This window comes from Capra hircus, chromosome 10 (assembly GCF_001704415.2).
Source record: "Capra hircus breed San Clemente chromosome 10, ASM170441v1, whole genome shotgun sequence".
In the NCBI taxonomy this organism is placed as follows: Eukaryota; Metazoa; Chordata; class Mammalia; order Artiodactyla; family Bovidae; genus Capra; species Capra hircus.
The window spans coordinates 48461990-48477657 of record NC_030817.1 but is presented as its reverse complement, the minus strand read 5'-3'; the positions used below and the strand labels follow the sequence as shown (position 1 = coordinate 48477657).

At 37.1% G+C, this 15668-nt stretch overlaps 1 protein-coding gene across 1 annotated transcript in view; it reads left to right on the top strand.

Annotated features, from left to right (window-relative positions):
* The window catches only part of PRTG (protogenin), a 141386-nt gene that overhangs the window by 71288 nt on the left and 54430 nt on the right, over window positions 1-15668 (top strand). Inside the window, 9 exon segments of the mRNA XM_018054242.1 lie at window positions 829-973; window positions 2210-2349; window positions 3836-3973; window positions 4231-4389; window positions 4973-5132; window positions 5924-6171; window positions 8331-8495; window positions 12526-12831; window positions 14904-15092. Coding sequence (XP_017909731.1) covers window positions 829-973; window positions 2210-2349; window positions 3836-3973; window positions 4231-4389; window positions 4973-5132; window positions 5924-6171; window positions 8331-8495; window positions 12526-12831; window positions 14904-15092 — 1650 coding nt within the window.

Sequence of the window (15668 nt, the reverse complement as noted above, 5' to 3'; positions counted from 1 at the left end):
TTGTTTTTCTCCTTCCATCGAAACCCAGTGGGTTCTTCAAAACTCAGTTTAAAACCAGCCCTTGATGGGACTTCTTTGATGGAACAGTGGATAATAATCCTTCTGCCATGTTGGAGACACAAGTTTGATCCCTGGTCAGGGAATATCCCACATGCCACAGATCAGCTAAGCCCATGCATTGCAGCTGTTGAGCCTGTGCTCTAGAGCCCAAAGCTGCAACTACTGAGCCCATTTGCTGCAATTAAGTACTGAAGCCCACGCACCCTAGAGCCTGTGCTCTGCAACTAGAGAAGCCATCGCAATGAGAAGCCTACACACCGCAGCAAAGAGTAGTCCCCACTCGCCACAACTAGAGAAAAGCCTGCACAAAAGCAACCAAGACCCAATACAGCCAAAATAATAATAACAATAATAATAATTAATTTTAAAAAATCCTTGTGAAAGGTTTTTACCTGACTAGTCTGTCTTTGCTGATTTCCCTGTCCTCTGAAATACACTAGTATTTGAGATTTGCACTGCACAGCTTAACATATCATTATCTACCATTAATAATTGCTGTTTTTTGTTTCAGTTACATTCGTTTTTTTCTGAAATCTAAGATTCTTGAGAATTTCATTTTGGGAAAGACTAAACTCCTTTAGCAGGGTAACTGCCCCGTGGTTTTTCTCAAGTTATCTTTTTATTTCTCTGTGTGCTTGTTATGTTCAGATGGCCTTATGTCTGAGCAGAAGTTCAAGTTTGATAAGTAATATCTAGCATAATTTTATTTCCAAGCATTATATAATAGTGCATATACTTATTCTGAATGTGAAAAACTTTATCTTATAGCTATTTCTGCATTTGAAGTTCAGCCAATTTCTATTGAGGTCCAAGAAGGTGGAGTTGCTAGATTTGCATGCAAGATTTCATCAAACCCTCCTGCGGCCATAACATGGGAATTAAATCGGACAACTCTATCTGTAACTATGGACAGGTAAATGCAGCTTTTGTCTTTGAAGATGATACAGAAGGACCAAAGATTTCATCATAAAACCGTATATAGAGAAAGATCATGGTGAAACTCATTTTTGTTTATGATAGCCATAACTAATTTCTTAAAGTGAAGTCTCTCAGTCGTGTCTGACTCTTTGCAACCCCATGGACTGTAGCCTACCAGGCTCCTCCGTCCTTGGGATTCTCCAGGCAAGAGTTCTGGAGTGGGTTGCCATTTCCTTCTCCAGGGGATCTTCCCAACCCAGGGATCGAACCCAGGTCTCCTGCATTGTAGGCAGATGCTTTAAGACATCTCAAACTTAGGCAAAGAATTAGATTATCAGTCTCTGGTATATGGGACATAGTTCCTGGCATCTTGGTTCAGATCAGAATTCAGATTCTCTTAGTGCTTTGTTCTTTTCCTCAAACATCTTTTCCAACCATGGGACCCCCTGGGCATCTGGATTGCAGCCCAAGAATTTAGGAAACTAAATTACACTTTGACGACTGAGAATAGCAATGCTATTTTAAAGGTTTAAGGGTTTCCCATATATACAGTAATGGTTGCCCACTTGCTTAGCAGCCCCCTCTACACTACACACCACCCCCCCCCACACACACACCCCCACACACACACAAAGTCACGTGCATGCATGCATGCGTATACCTAGTGCTCTGAGGTGGTTAGAGTTTAGGGGTCAGGAACTTGGCAGCAACTTCAAAAGTTTGGTTCCTGTCCTAATGAATAGCAATATTTCTTAGCAGGCTCAAATTGCTTGCTGAAATGGTAAAGAGCACTAAGAGGGACAAACTTATTCAAGGAAGAGCTTTAAAAAAACTTTGCATTTAGATAAATCTTGACAAATAACTAGATACTAACAGGCAAAAAGTCGGGAATTTGGAAAAAAAAATCATACTAAGCTCTAGATTGTAAGTTCTAAATGTACTAAGTACTAAAAGTACTAATCATACTAAGCTCTAAATGTAAGTTATCATGTCAAGTGAGATTCTGTGTAAAATTACACCAATAGATTTCACAAGTCAAATACAACATAATTACTTGCGTTTTACAGAGTTATAGCCCAAATGAAAACAACGGAATCAAGCTGATATTTTAGTCTTAAAAGTATTGCATCTGGCATTTTTAAAAGATTGAGTATATTAATTTTTACCATAGGATAAATGTTAAAATAGAATATAAAATCTACTACAAAGAGTTTAATCATGTTTCTTCTAGTGACAGGATAACTGCCCTGCCAACAGGAGTACTGCAGATATATGATGTTGACCAAAGGGATGCTGGAAATTACCGTTGTGTTGCTGCTACTATAGCCCACAGACGTAAAAGTATGGAGGCCTCTCTCACAGTGATTCCAGGTACCACATAGAAGTTTATTTTCAAGTTTTAATTGGCCCAGGTATTAATTTTCCTTCTCTGGTTATAATAGAATGCTCTAAAGTAGTACTTTAATTTCATTTAAATTTATTGTAATCTAGTTGGAAAATGATAATTTTTATATATTTAAGCAACCTTCTTCCTCTAACTTGTTTTATATGTTAATATCAACATCTTTAAGAAAGACTGAATTTTTGTTTTATAAATACTTTTGTTTTTAGAATATAAAATGCAGAAAGGCTCAAAAAAGAATAATAATCATCTAGTTCTACCAGAATTTTCCATTGTCAATAAAAATATATTTGTTTCCAGTTTGGGTTTTTCTGTCTGTTGTTATAGGAAAAATTATCATTTGTAGAAATGTTGCATGCTCTATTATAAAGAGTAATGTCTATGAAAGTAAAATACTTTTTTACATTAAACAATGTGAAAAGTACAAAGATATGTTTTAAAATGTCCCTAGTCCATATCCAGAGGTAATCATTGTAACACTAAGTGTGTATAATTTCATGTATTTTGCCGTACATGAATATAGTTAGAAGGGAAACTAGCTAGAGAGATGAATATGAAGAAATGTGTTTCATTAAAATGGAATTATACACAGATGCTAGTTTTTTATTTTAAATAATTAAATTTACTTGAATGTTGTGGGAAAAAAACCTGTCCTAAAGACACTGTTGAACTTCACATGAATGTTTACTCTTCACAAGAGATATTACTTCCTAAAAGATCCTTTAAGATTAAAATTTTTTTAAAAAACATCAAAACTTAAATTAAAATTTTAATGCCATATTTTAATTTTAGGTGGTATCTATTAGCTTCTTGGTATGAAGCATAAAGACAAAAGCACTCTCTCACTTCTTCTTTCTCCCCACTGTCACATTAATTCCTAACAAGATTAGTGAAAGTATTAAATCAGTGTTTGAACCTCAATTAAAAGTGGTTAATATGGAAACAACCTAAGTGTCCATCAACCAATGAATGAATAAATAAGATGTATCTTATCCATTTGATTAATTATTTAATCTATTATTATCATTCAATAAAAAGAAATGAAGTAGTGGTACATGGTACAGCTTAAATGAACCTTAATGTTTAAATGAAAAGAAGCCAGTTCCGAAAGACCATATAAGATGTGATTCCTTTTTTATTAAATATCTGGAATAGGCAAACCCAGAGACGGAAAGTAGATCAGTGATTGTCAGCCTGTGGAGAGCTTTGAGAGTGACTGCTGATAGAATGGAATTTGTTTTTGGGGTAATGAAAATGCTTTATAATTGGTTATGGTAATAATTGTACAACTCCAAAAGTACTAAACGCAGTTGAATTGTACTTCAGATGGGTGAGTTATATCTTAATTTAGTTGTTTTAGAAAAGGAAAAAGGTGACTTCAGAATAGATATTTTAGTTCATTTATTATATCTTACTTATAATATTTTCGCATCTCCTGCCTTTTCCTTCTTAAAGGTAAGGAGTCTAAGTCCTTCCACACACCAACCATTGTAGCAGGTCCACAAAACGTAACAACATCCCTTCATCAGACTGTTGTTTTAGAATGTGTGGCCACGGGAAATCCCAAACCAATCATTTCTTGGAGCCGTCTTGGTAAGTCTTCTGAGGAAGAAAGAGTCTTTTCCTTCAACTTTGTTCATACTAGTGAAATTGATAACATGTTTATATACAATACACATGTTTGGCAGTTACATGGCTTTTAACTTTCTGGCGTTACAGGGTGTAGATGAAAGGTTTTAGTATAGAAAATTTTAGACCTTTTTTGATAATGATTGTTTGGATAGTGATCTTCTGTCAAATTTTAGATCATATATTACATTGTTTTAACTCAAGTATTCTCTTTGAAATAGATCACAAGTCCATTGATGTCTTTAATACTCGGGTACTTGGAAATGGTAACCTCATGATATCTGACATCAGACTGCAACATGCTGGAGTGTATGTTTGCCGGGCCACTACCCCAGGCACACGCAACTTTACAGTTGCTATGGCAACTTTAACTGTATTGGGTATGTTTCCTTTCTTTCTGCAATTAGGAGAATCTTACATTTTAACATTTGCTGTTTTACCTTATAGCTTACTTCGACTTTTCTTTAATTCTGTAGCATTTGTGTGAAAGTTGATTGAAATATTATAATCCAGTAATGAATTTTAGGAGGAAATCAAAGCCTTGTGTTAAAATATGACTTGAATCACTCTGAAGTGTTCATCATGTTTGCTTTTATAACATCATGGTCCTTCTTAGTTAAGCTTCCCTTTTATCTCCTCAGCCACCTACAAATTCATATACACATTGACCAGTCTACAATTTTAATCTATTGTCTGTGCACATTAGGATCATGGCACACATATTTTTAGTGTGTTTGTATGTTTGGTGTCAATGGGGAAAGCCTGTGGGAAGTGGACATCTAACTGAGCAATGCAGAGGAAAGGCATCCAGAGAGAGAGATTTTAATAGATGTAGAGTGCAAGCAGGAAGCTTAGAATGTCAGATATTTTCAGGGATGGGACTTGTATCATTTGCTGTTCTCTTCCTTGACTGTCTGATTAGTGTTTGTACCACAAAAATATTTTCTTTTTTTTTTTTAATAGCTCCTCCTTCATTTGTCGAATGGCCAGAAAGTTTAACGAGGCCTCGAGCTGGTACTGCTCGATTTGTATGTCAGGCAGAAGGAATACCCTCACCCAAAATGTCATGGTTGAAAAATGGGAGGAAGATACATTCAAATGGTAGAATTAAAATGTACAACAGGTGGGCTAAGTCACTTTGCTACTATTTTAGATAAAACATAATGATTTAGTAATTCTAATGTGAAATGGTTATAATTATAACATCAAACACCTAAATTGGTATTTTAAACTGAAGTAACAATAAGAAACTAACTTAAAGCTATAATATCAGCATGCCAGAATCCTTTTGTATTTTATATGTGGATCATGGTGGATTATAATAAAAGTTGGAATGGTTCTCCAGACCTGGCTTCTGGTCCTGGTAAGCCACCAGCTAAGTTTTTAGCAGCATGTAAACCCTTTGGAGTCTCAGTTCCTTGCTTCATAAAGTGAAGAATTGAGAAGGAAATAATTAAGTCTCTAAGCATTCCTCCACAGTTCAAACTTAATGATTCTAAGAATTCATTTTTATTAGTGTAAATAGGAATCTTCTTGTACCATTCTCATATGTTGAACAAAACTTCTGAACATTTTTATTGACCTGAATTTTATGTAACATTGCAACATTATAGAAATTAGATGCTATTAATGATTAATGTTAATATACTTAATATACTTCCTTAATAAAAGCCAAATTTAAAAAAAGAGATCAAGCTGTCACCTCAAGCCAAAAGGATTTGGATATCACACATACTTATTTATATAGACTCAAAAAATAAGAGTAATTTTGAACAATTCATATAGGTTTTTCCTTAGTAGGGCTGGTTACACAGGTTGTTCTTAGTAACTTGTTATTTAAATTTTTGAGTGCACTTAGCATAACTTTATGTCATCCTTAGACGTTTCACTGAAATAATTTTTTTCTTCCTTCAGTAAATTAGTAATTAACCAGATTATTCCTGAAGATGATGCTATTTATCAGTGCATGGCTGAGAACAGCCAAGGATCAATTTTATCTAGAGCCAGACTGACTGTAGTAATGTCAGAAGACAGACCCAGTGCTCCTTATAATGTACATGCTGAAACCATGTCGAGTTCAGCCATCCTTTTAGCTTGGGAGAGGCCACTTTACAATTCAGACAAAGTCATCGCTTATTCTGTACACTACATGAAAGCAGAAGGTAAGCAATTTGAGAAGTGTTTATTTTTAAGTGGTACTTACTGTCACGGCTTTGTTTTCAATATAAATGATGTTTTTTGAAGTTCTGTGGCATTTACCTCTTTTAATAAAAATAATTACTATATGATCTGTGTATCAGTTTTTTGCCAAATTTTGTATTGTTGTATACTTTATGTGTATGCATGCCTGCTCAGTCCCTTTAGTCCTGTTTGACTCTTTGCAACCCTCTGGACTGTATAGCCTGCCAGGCTCCTCTGTTCATGGGATTCTCCAGGCAAGAATATTGGAGTGGATTCTTTATGTGTTTAAGTATAGTTTAAGATTTTTCTGTTTAGAAATAAGTACCATCTTTGCCTGCTCAAAAGTTAGAGTGGTGTACTTTACGAATTTCATTTCAGCCAAGGTATCAATTCCTTAAGACTTAGTATACCAATTTAAGTACGCAATCACATAGGAACAATGGTGTAACTACTTAATAAGGTGAACTCTAGTCACTATAGCATGTTATTTTCAAGGGGGAAAGTAAACATTTTCAAGTTCCCCATAATATGATTTTGTATATTTTGAATGTTTTCTGAAATCTCATAGAACTCTTTAAAAATTGAGCAGGACACTCTTCACTGATATCTCATTTATTATATAAAAGTAGAAATCAAATCTGTCTTAAAATTTTTATTCAGTTCCATATCTGGGATATTTTTTATCCTTATATTTCCTTTTAGCAAAAAATGTAGAGGAAATGGAAAAACTAGTTATAAATCCTAGAGATTTCACTATTGATTTCTCATGGAAACCATAGGAGAGGTTTACAGATTTTAGTTGTTTACACAAACAGTCTGCTTTTTATGCAATAGACATTCCAAACAAATTTCAAAGAATAGTGCTCTAATAAAATTGTCTGTAGAAACAGGTGGTTTGTTGTTGTTTGTTTTTTGTATTTTGAAGTAGTATTTTGAATTTAAATAAGAGGTCATGGTAGCAAGAAGAATGAAAATCTGATAACTAAGCATGTTGGAGTATGTTAATACCCTTTTTAGTGATTTAAGAAGGTAAAAGGAATGCTGGCTTTGGTGGAGACCACTCTTGTTCGCTATTATGGCTGTTTCATTAGAGCCTCCACATGCAGCTCAGTGGTCTATTCATAGGCAGCACAAGGCTTTTTAATTTGAACTCAAGGACCTTGTTTGGTAGGTCAGAAATCGTACTATGCAGTTCCTAATTAACGAACCATTAGCTAGTCTGTTGTGAAATGCCTGTAATCTTGTCTAATTAAAATGCTATCAAGTTAATTCAGAAATGTGGGAAAACTTAATAGTGGAATTTGCCTTCTGTTTTGTTTATAAATCCAGTGTGGAGAGAAGGGGCTCCATCCTTAGAGAGTTTTGATTAAGTTGACGTGCATTTACTGTGAATTGTTCACAAAGCACAGTAGCTGCCAGCGCTCTTGTTCCACTTTACAGGTTTGCTCTGTAGGAATTAAATCCCACAAAGACAAATCCTCTTCTGTATCTTGCCATGCATATTTTATTAAGAATTGCTGAGAGTATTTTTCCTCTTTGGGCGTGGGGGGGTGTACCTCATAGTGGAACAAAATGTTTTGAAGCACATTGTGCGCCTCCCAGTTCTTTTGCTTTTAGTATAAATAAAAGAACAACTTGTGTCAGTCAAATTTAATAGAATCTCAAGGGGCAAAATGAGACCTTTTGCAGGACAACTTTTGGTTTGGTTTATTTTTATAAAGAGTCGAGCCATTACGTTCCCTACTGTCTCTCCATTTATGTTTAAAAGAAAAAAGAAACCGTGAGTTTAAGCAAGTAAGATTTACACTGTTATGAACTACAGTGTTCTGTAGTATTAAACTCTGTTGTGTTACTGCTGTACATTGTCTCTGCTATGGGTTTTGACTAGACGTTAAATGAACTTTAGAGACGATTAATTGTTTTCAGTTTGATTTCTTCAGGAAAAATTCAAGCTAAAAACTTGTAGCAAAACATGGTTACTTTTAGAAAATAAAAACCTTCCTATTCACATTTTTCAAAGAGTCACAAAAATAACAGAGAGATCCAAGGATCAGTGTTTCATAGTCTTGTTAAATGGTAATGATCTTGTTAATTTAATTTTGAATACTCATAATTTTTAAACACCAATTATTTAATCTAGGTTTAAATAATGAAGAGTATCAAGTAGTCATTGGAAACGACACCACGCATTATATTATTGATGACTTGGAACCTGCCAGCAATTATACTTTCTACATTGTGGCATATATGCCAATGGGGGCCAGTCAGATGTCCGACCATGTGATACAGAACACTTTAGAGGATGGTAAGAAAATGTGATTCTAAGATATCTAAACATGAACATTAATATGTTTATTATAACTTTAAAGCAATATGTGTTTTAAGAGAAAATATCCTGGTTTTGGAGAAGGCAGTGGCACCCCACTCCAGTACTCTTGCCTGGAAAATCCCGTGGTAGGCTGCAGTCCATGGGGTCGCTAAGAGTCGGACACGACTGAGTGACTTCACTTTCACTTTTCACTTTCATACACTGGAGAAGGAAATGGCAACCCACTCCAGTGTTCTTGCCTGGAGAATCCCAGGCACGGGGGAGCCTGGTGGGCTGCCGTCTCTGGGGTCGCACAGAGTCGGACACGACTGAAGTGACTTAGCAGCAGCAGCAGCATCCTGGTTTTGGTTAAAAAAAAAAAAACAAAAACAGATGTGATAACTAGCAGGCTAATTTACCGTTTTAGATCTTACTGTCAATTTTTGACAGTAATAGGATATGATAAGGATAAAGAGCAGTTTTGTTTATAATTCATATTTTTAATTGGTCATCTGATTTAGTAATAATTTTAAATTTCATGAGCTATAAATATTTATTTGAACAAATTCAGACACATAATGGAAATTTTAATAACAAAATTGTCATATTTCTTCAAGTTCCTGTTTAAATTGTAAATGCATTGCAGAGTTTTTTATTTTCTTCACTGAGTGAAACAAAATGTGAGATTCTCTAGGAAGGAATAAATGTAATGACAATTACATTGAGTGTCTGTAAAGACTGGAGGCCAGAGGAATTGAATTTCTGAAACTGAAAGTTTATAAAATTTAGTACTATCAATTAAAAAATTCTTATAAAATCAGATAGCTTATTTTTAGAAAAATTTGTGTTTATTCTGCTTAAGGAGGAAAGTATTACTTGTTCAGTTTGTTATCTCCAGTTGGAAGTTGAATTGCTGTGAGTTTGAGAGCGGGCCTCCATGTACTCTTATGAAAGTGAAAATGTTAATCATTCAGTCGTGTCCAACTCTTTGTGACCCTATGGACTGTATGTAGCCCGCCAGGCTCCTCTGTCCCTGAAATTCTCCAGGCAAGAATACTGGAGTGGGTTGCCATTTCCTTCTCCAGAGGATCTTCCCGACTCAGGGATCGAACCCAGGTCTCCTGAATTACAGGGTGATTCTTTACCATCTGAACCACAGGGGAAGCCCATATATTCTTATAATGGTGGGAAATTCTGTGTGTTAAAATAGTCCTAATAGAACTGATTCTCCTCCTCTGACTCTTCATCTCGCTCTCCAGGTCCTCTCTACAACCCATTTTTGTACTCTACAGTGTGAAAGGGGGATTATTTAAAATATACTTAATTATACTGTTCCCCCTTTACAAATGTTTTCTCATCCATCCTCAAGAAATGGTCCTCCTGTAGTTTTCAAAGCATTTTAATATAAATGATTCTCAAATCTTTTTCTTCATCCATTTAGTCCTACATCTCTTACATTTCTATAATGCCACTTGTGTAACTGTTTATTTATAAATTCAGACTTTTACTAAAAGAAAAAATTATCACTGATCTGGATGCTGAATTCCACATTTGAGTTTATTCCGTTTTAGGGTGAACCATGACCTCTCTAGTTATCTCATTATGTTTAACAACCTCTGACATGAATAACTAAAGTGAAGCACAGGCTGGTGTTTGCTGTTGTTGTTGCTTTGGGTTTATGAGGTATTGCCCCATAGAAGAAAATGTGTCTAAAGAATAGCAAGCCACTGGTTAAACTTGCCAGTTCCGGGTTAGTTATGATCTCAAAGTTTTCTCCTCTAAACTTTCCTTATTTTGCAACTTTTTTGTTTAATTAAATTTCATTTTGTTTTCTAGATAACATACAGACTTCTGACACTGCTTTTTCAGTTTCCACATCAGTATCCTGCCCCCATTTCCTCAGCCTGCGCTTGTCAGGCTTCAGGCAAGATACTGGAGTGGGTTGCCATTCTACTCTGTGTGGGTCTCCTAGGGTACACAGCAGACACAGCTAATATTTGTGAAATGTTTACCACTGCCTGTTCTAAAAACCTTTCTTCCAGTGGCTCGTTTAATCCCGACCTAGCCCTATGATAGAAGAATCATTGTTACATAAGAGTAGTAGTGTAGGCGTGAGAATGCAGGTTCTAGGTCTACCTCCTTACTTCCAAGCTGTGTGACCTTGGGTAAGTGATTTCACCTCTCTACCTCAGTTTCCTTAGCTATAAAGTAGAAATAATAATGACACACACTCTCTTCACTGGGTTTTTGTGAGAATTCATGTGTTCATGTGAAGGACTCAGAAATGCTTAGTTTTCCCTTTTCTACCTATTATGTCATTAATTCAACAAATATTTATTGAGTACCTGCTATGTATTATCCAGTGTTTAGTAGTGAATGAAAGAGATGAAAAATTGGCCCATAACGTGTAGAGCTTACTTTCTACTGTGGGAGAAGAGGGAGAGGAACAATAAATAAGATGAGCACCCAGTGATACGCACTAGATGAGATAGTGATAAGAGTTGAGAAGAAGGAAGAAAGCAGGGAAGGGGAGTAAGGCTTCAGACAGAGATACCTCTTGTCATGGGTTACATTTGAAGACCTAAAGGAAATGAAGGGGCTTCCCTGGTGGCTCAAATGGTAAAGAATCTACCTGCAATGCAGGAGAGCTGGGTTTGGTCCCCTGAAGAAGGGAATGGCTACCCACTCCAGTATCCTTGCCTGGAGAAGTCCAAGAACAGAGGAGCCTGATGGGCTACAGTTCACGGGGTCGCAAAAAGTCGGAAATGACTGAGCGACTAACACACACACAAAGGAAATGAAAATGAGGGGACTGGCTAAGCAAATGACTGGAAGACGTGCATTCTGGGAGAGGAAACAGAAATTGCTAAGGGCCTGAAGCACAAGCATGGCTACAATGGAGGGAACAAGCAGAAAGTAGTAGGAGATGAGGCATAGAATGAGGAGCCAACCATACAAGTATCAATGGATGGGGTTTTGTATGAAGCTTCAATGAGGACTTTAGCTTTTCCTGTGAGTGAAATGGGAGCTCTTTTGAGGAGAATAATGATAAGATCTGACCTGGAATTTAATAGCAAATGTGTTGAGACTAAATGGTAGAGATGAGCACAGAGGCAGGGAGATCTGTTAGGAGGCTATTGTGACAATACAGGCTGAGGGTGATGGTGCAGGGACCAAGGGGTGGCCGTGTGAGTCCTCGAGCCACAGGATTGAATGTGGGGAGTGTGTGGAGGAGTCCAGGATGACACCGGCGTTTTCATCTTTTTCAGTTGGACAGATAGTTTCCATCACTTGAGGTAGGAAAGCCTGTAGAAGAAAATATTGTTTTCATCCCCATTTTGTATATGAAGAAAACTGGACACAGAGAAATTAATTTGGCCAAGATCATACACGGTAGAAACTGATATAACAAGGACTCAGTTACACAGAGGCTAAGTCCAGAACTCTTCTTAACTTTTAATATTAGACTGCTTTCCAGTATTCTTGACCCATTTTCCTGGAGTGCGAGTTATATTCAGATTATGTACAGGAAAATCATTGTGTTCATGTTAAGCAGCATGGAGATATATTATAGTTGGGGATAAAAAAAAGTCATACTAATTTTTAAGATACAACTGTTAAACACTTCAAATTATTTGTCAGGTTTTAACCCTGCTGTCCTTAGCTTCTCCATTCTTGTGTAATTCTCTTTTCTATGTTTTAAGGCATCTTGGTGAAGCTATTGAGAAATATTCTCATGTTTTTAATGAGTATTAAGTAAGCTCATATTCATCCCAGACAATATCAAAACAATCACAGCAACATTGGTGAAAATCTTGCTTTCTTTGGTTCTCTACACTGGATCCTCCCTTCAGCATTTTTTCCTTCCTTTTTCTGGTTTGTACTCTGCTTGACTGGAAGCCTCAGCCAGGGTTGAAAGTACCTCTCCGTTATTATATATGTGATATGCTGCTGCTAAGATACTTCAGTAAATACTAGTGTTTTGATTCTAAATATTGATAAGAAATCTGCCTTCTTTTATGACTAGTTCCCCTGAGACCTCCTGAAATTAGTTTGACAAGTCGAAGTCCCACTGATATCCTCGTCTCCTGGCTGCCCATCCCAGCCAAGTACCGGCGGGGCCAGGTGGTCCTCTACCGCCTCTCCTTCCGCCTAAGCACTGACAACTCCATCCAAGTTCTGGAGCTCCCAGGGACCAGTCATGAGCACCTTTTGGAAGGCCTGAAACCTGATAGTGTCTACCTGGTGAGGATTACTGCTGCCACCAGAGTGGGGCTGGGAGAGTCTTCAGTGTGGACCTCACACAGGACACCCAAAGCTACAAGTGTGAAAGGTAAATGTGGACTATTAAGGAAGAATAACACAGTATCTTTCTTTTTTGTCTTATCTAACTTAGGCTTATATTTTTAAATTTTGTCTTAAAAATTAAAGTATTCCATAGACCATGGGTTTAATTGAAAACAATTTAAACTTTTTGTTACTATGTTTAATTTGCACATCCTTCAAAGATACATGGGTCCATATTATACAGAGTGAAGTAAGTCAGGAAGAGATAGATAAATATCGTATAAACACATATATATGGAATCCAGAAAGATGGTACCGAAGAATTTATTTGCAGGGCGGCAGTAGAGAAACAAACATAGAAAACAGACTTATGGATGTGCGGAAAGGGGAGGAGAGGTGAGATGTATGGAGAGAGTAACATGGAAACTTACATTACCATATGTAAAATAGATAGCCACCAGCAGTTTGCTATATGTCTCAGGTAACTCGAAACAGGAGCTCTGTATCAGCCTAGAGGGGTGGGATGGGGAGTGAGATGGGAGGGAGGTAAGAGAGGGGGAATATATGTATACCTATGTCTGATTCATGTTGAGATTTGACAGAAAGCAGCAAAATTCTGTAAAGCAATTACCTTCAATTAAAAAATAAATAAATTTAAAAAAGATATGTGGGTCTAAATCAAATTGAATTACCAAATTATTTATTAATAGAGACCTAATTAACTCCTGTGCTGGCACAGCCACCACACTCAATGCAAAGAAATAGAATGCTCAGTTTTTCTGGGCTCCAAAATCACTGCAGGTGGTGATTGCAGCCATGAAATTAAAAGATACTCCTTGGAAGGAAAGTTGTGATCAACCTAGACAGCATATTAAAAAGCAGAGACATCACTTTGTCAACAAAGGTCCATCTAGTCAAGGCTATGGTTTTTCCAGTGGTCATGTATGGATGTGAGAGTTGGACTGTGAAGAAAGCTGAGCGTCGAAGAATTGATGCTTTTGAACTGTGGTGTTGGAGAAGACTCTTGAGAGTCCCTTGGACTGCAAGGAGATCCAACCAGTCCATTCTAAAGGAGATCAGTCTTGGGTGTTCATTGGAAAGACTGATGCTAAAGCTGAAACTCCAGTACTTTGGCCGCCTCATGTGAAGAGTTGACTCATTGGAAAGACTCTAATGCTGGGAGGGGTTGAGGGCAGGAGGAGAAGGGGATGACAGAGGATGAGATGGCTGGATGGTATCACCAACTCAATGGACATGGGTTTGGGTGGACTCCGGGAGTTGGTGATGGACAGGGAGGCCTGGCATGCTGTGGTTCATGGGTTCTCAAAAAGTCAGACATGACTGAGTGACTGAACTGAACTGAATCAGTATCACTACCATATATTTTTAAACAAATCATCAATTTAATAGAAAGATCATAATACTAGGAAGTCTCAGACCCTCCTCCTCTTTTACTAATGTGGAGTGTAATGTGACTGGGCTTTTTGTTAATTGATTAATCATAATTAGATGGTCAAAATTAGGAAATACATATGACTGATTCATTTTGATATTTGGCAAAAACAACAAAATTCTGTAAAGTAATTATCCTTCAAATAAAAAATAAATTTTATAAAATAATGATATACATATTGCTTCTTTGAAAAAACTTAAAATCCACAAATATAATTTTGTTCTTATTTATATATTGGATTGGCCAAAAAGTTCATTTGGGTTTTCATACACTGTTATGGAAAAACCCAAACTTTTTGACCAACCCAATACCTTAGTTTTTTTTCATAGTATCTTATACTTTTGGAGAAGGAAATGGCAATCCACTCCAGCACTCTTGCCTGGAAAATCCCATGGACGGAGGAGCCTGATAGGCTACAGTCCATGGGGTCGCAAAGAGTCGGACACGACTGAGCGACTTCACTTCCTCTTCACTTCTTCTTATACTTTTAATTCTGTCTCAAAATTTAATATCATTGTATAATTTTTAATATGAAAGGCAAGTGTAATTATTGGAATTGAACTTTTATGCAGTTGTTGATTTAGAACGGAGAGCTCTCCACTCTCCTGTGTTTTCATGTGAATTGGGAATTTTCTTACACATACACATTTGGTGAATTTTTCTAGCCCCTAAATCTCCAGAGTTACATTTGGAACCTCTGAACTGTACCACCATTTCTGTGAAGTGGCAGCAAGTTGCTGAGGATACAGCAACCATTCAAGGCTACAAGCTGTACTACAAAGAGGAGGGGCAGCAGGAGCACGGACCCATTTTCTTAGATACCAGTGGCCTTCTCTACACTCTCAGTGGTTTAGGTGAGTGAACCTGTACAGTGCTTTTCCTTTTTTCCTTCCTCTCTGACCATTTGGGAGAAAAAGTTATTGGATATAAGGCAGAATCACTGCCTTAGTGATAAAAGGAAAAGAAGTGATTTTACTACCTCACTGCATGTATTCTGCTGCATGAGTCATTCAGTGGTCCTCGACTCGCCACTGAGTGGCTGGGCACGGTGTCACAAGTGCACAGTCACTCAGTCACGTCTGACTTTTTGCAACCCCATGGACTGCAGCCCATCAGGCTCCTCTGTCCATGGGGTTCTCCAGGCAAGAATACTGGAGTGGGTTGCCATTTCCTCCTCCAGGGGATCCTCTCAACCCAGGGATCAAACCTGGGTCTTCCGCATTGCAGGCAAATTCTTTACCATCTGAGCCAATGTATCTTTCTATCTTCTTCCCACCATTGGACATCTGACTTTCTTTCTGAAGTTCACTTCTGGCGGAGTGAGATACCGATCTATTCTTGTGACTGTATGGTAGATGTAGAATAGAAATGTGAAAATAACAATATTGTTATACCAGATGATCAGAGTAATTTAGAAATTGCCTGAGAGA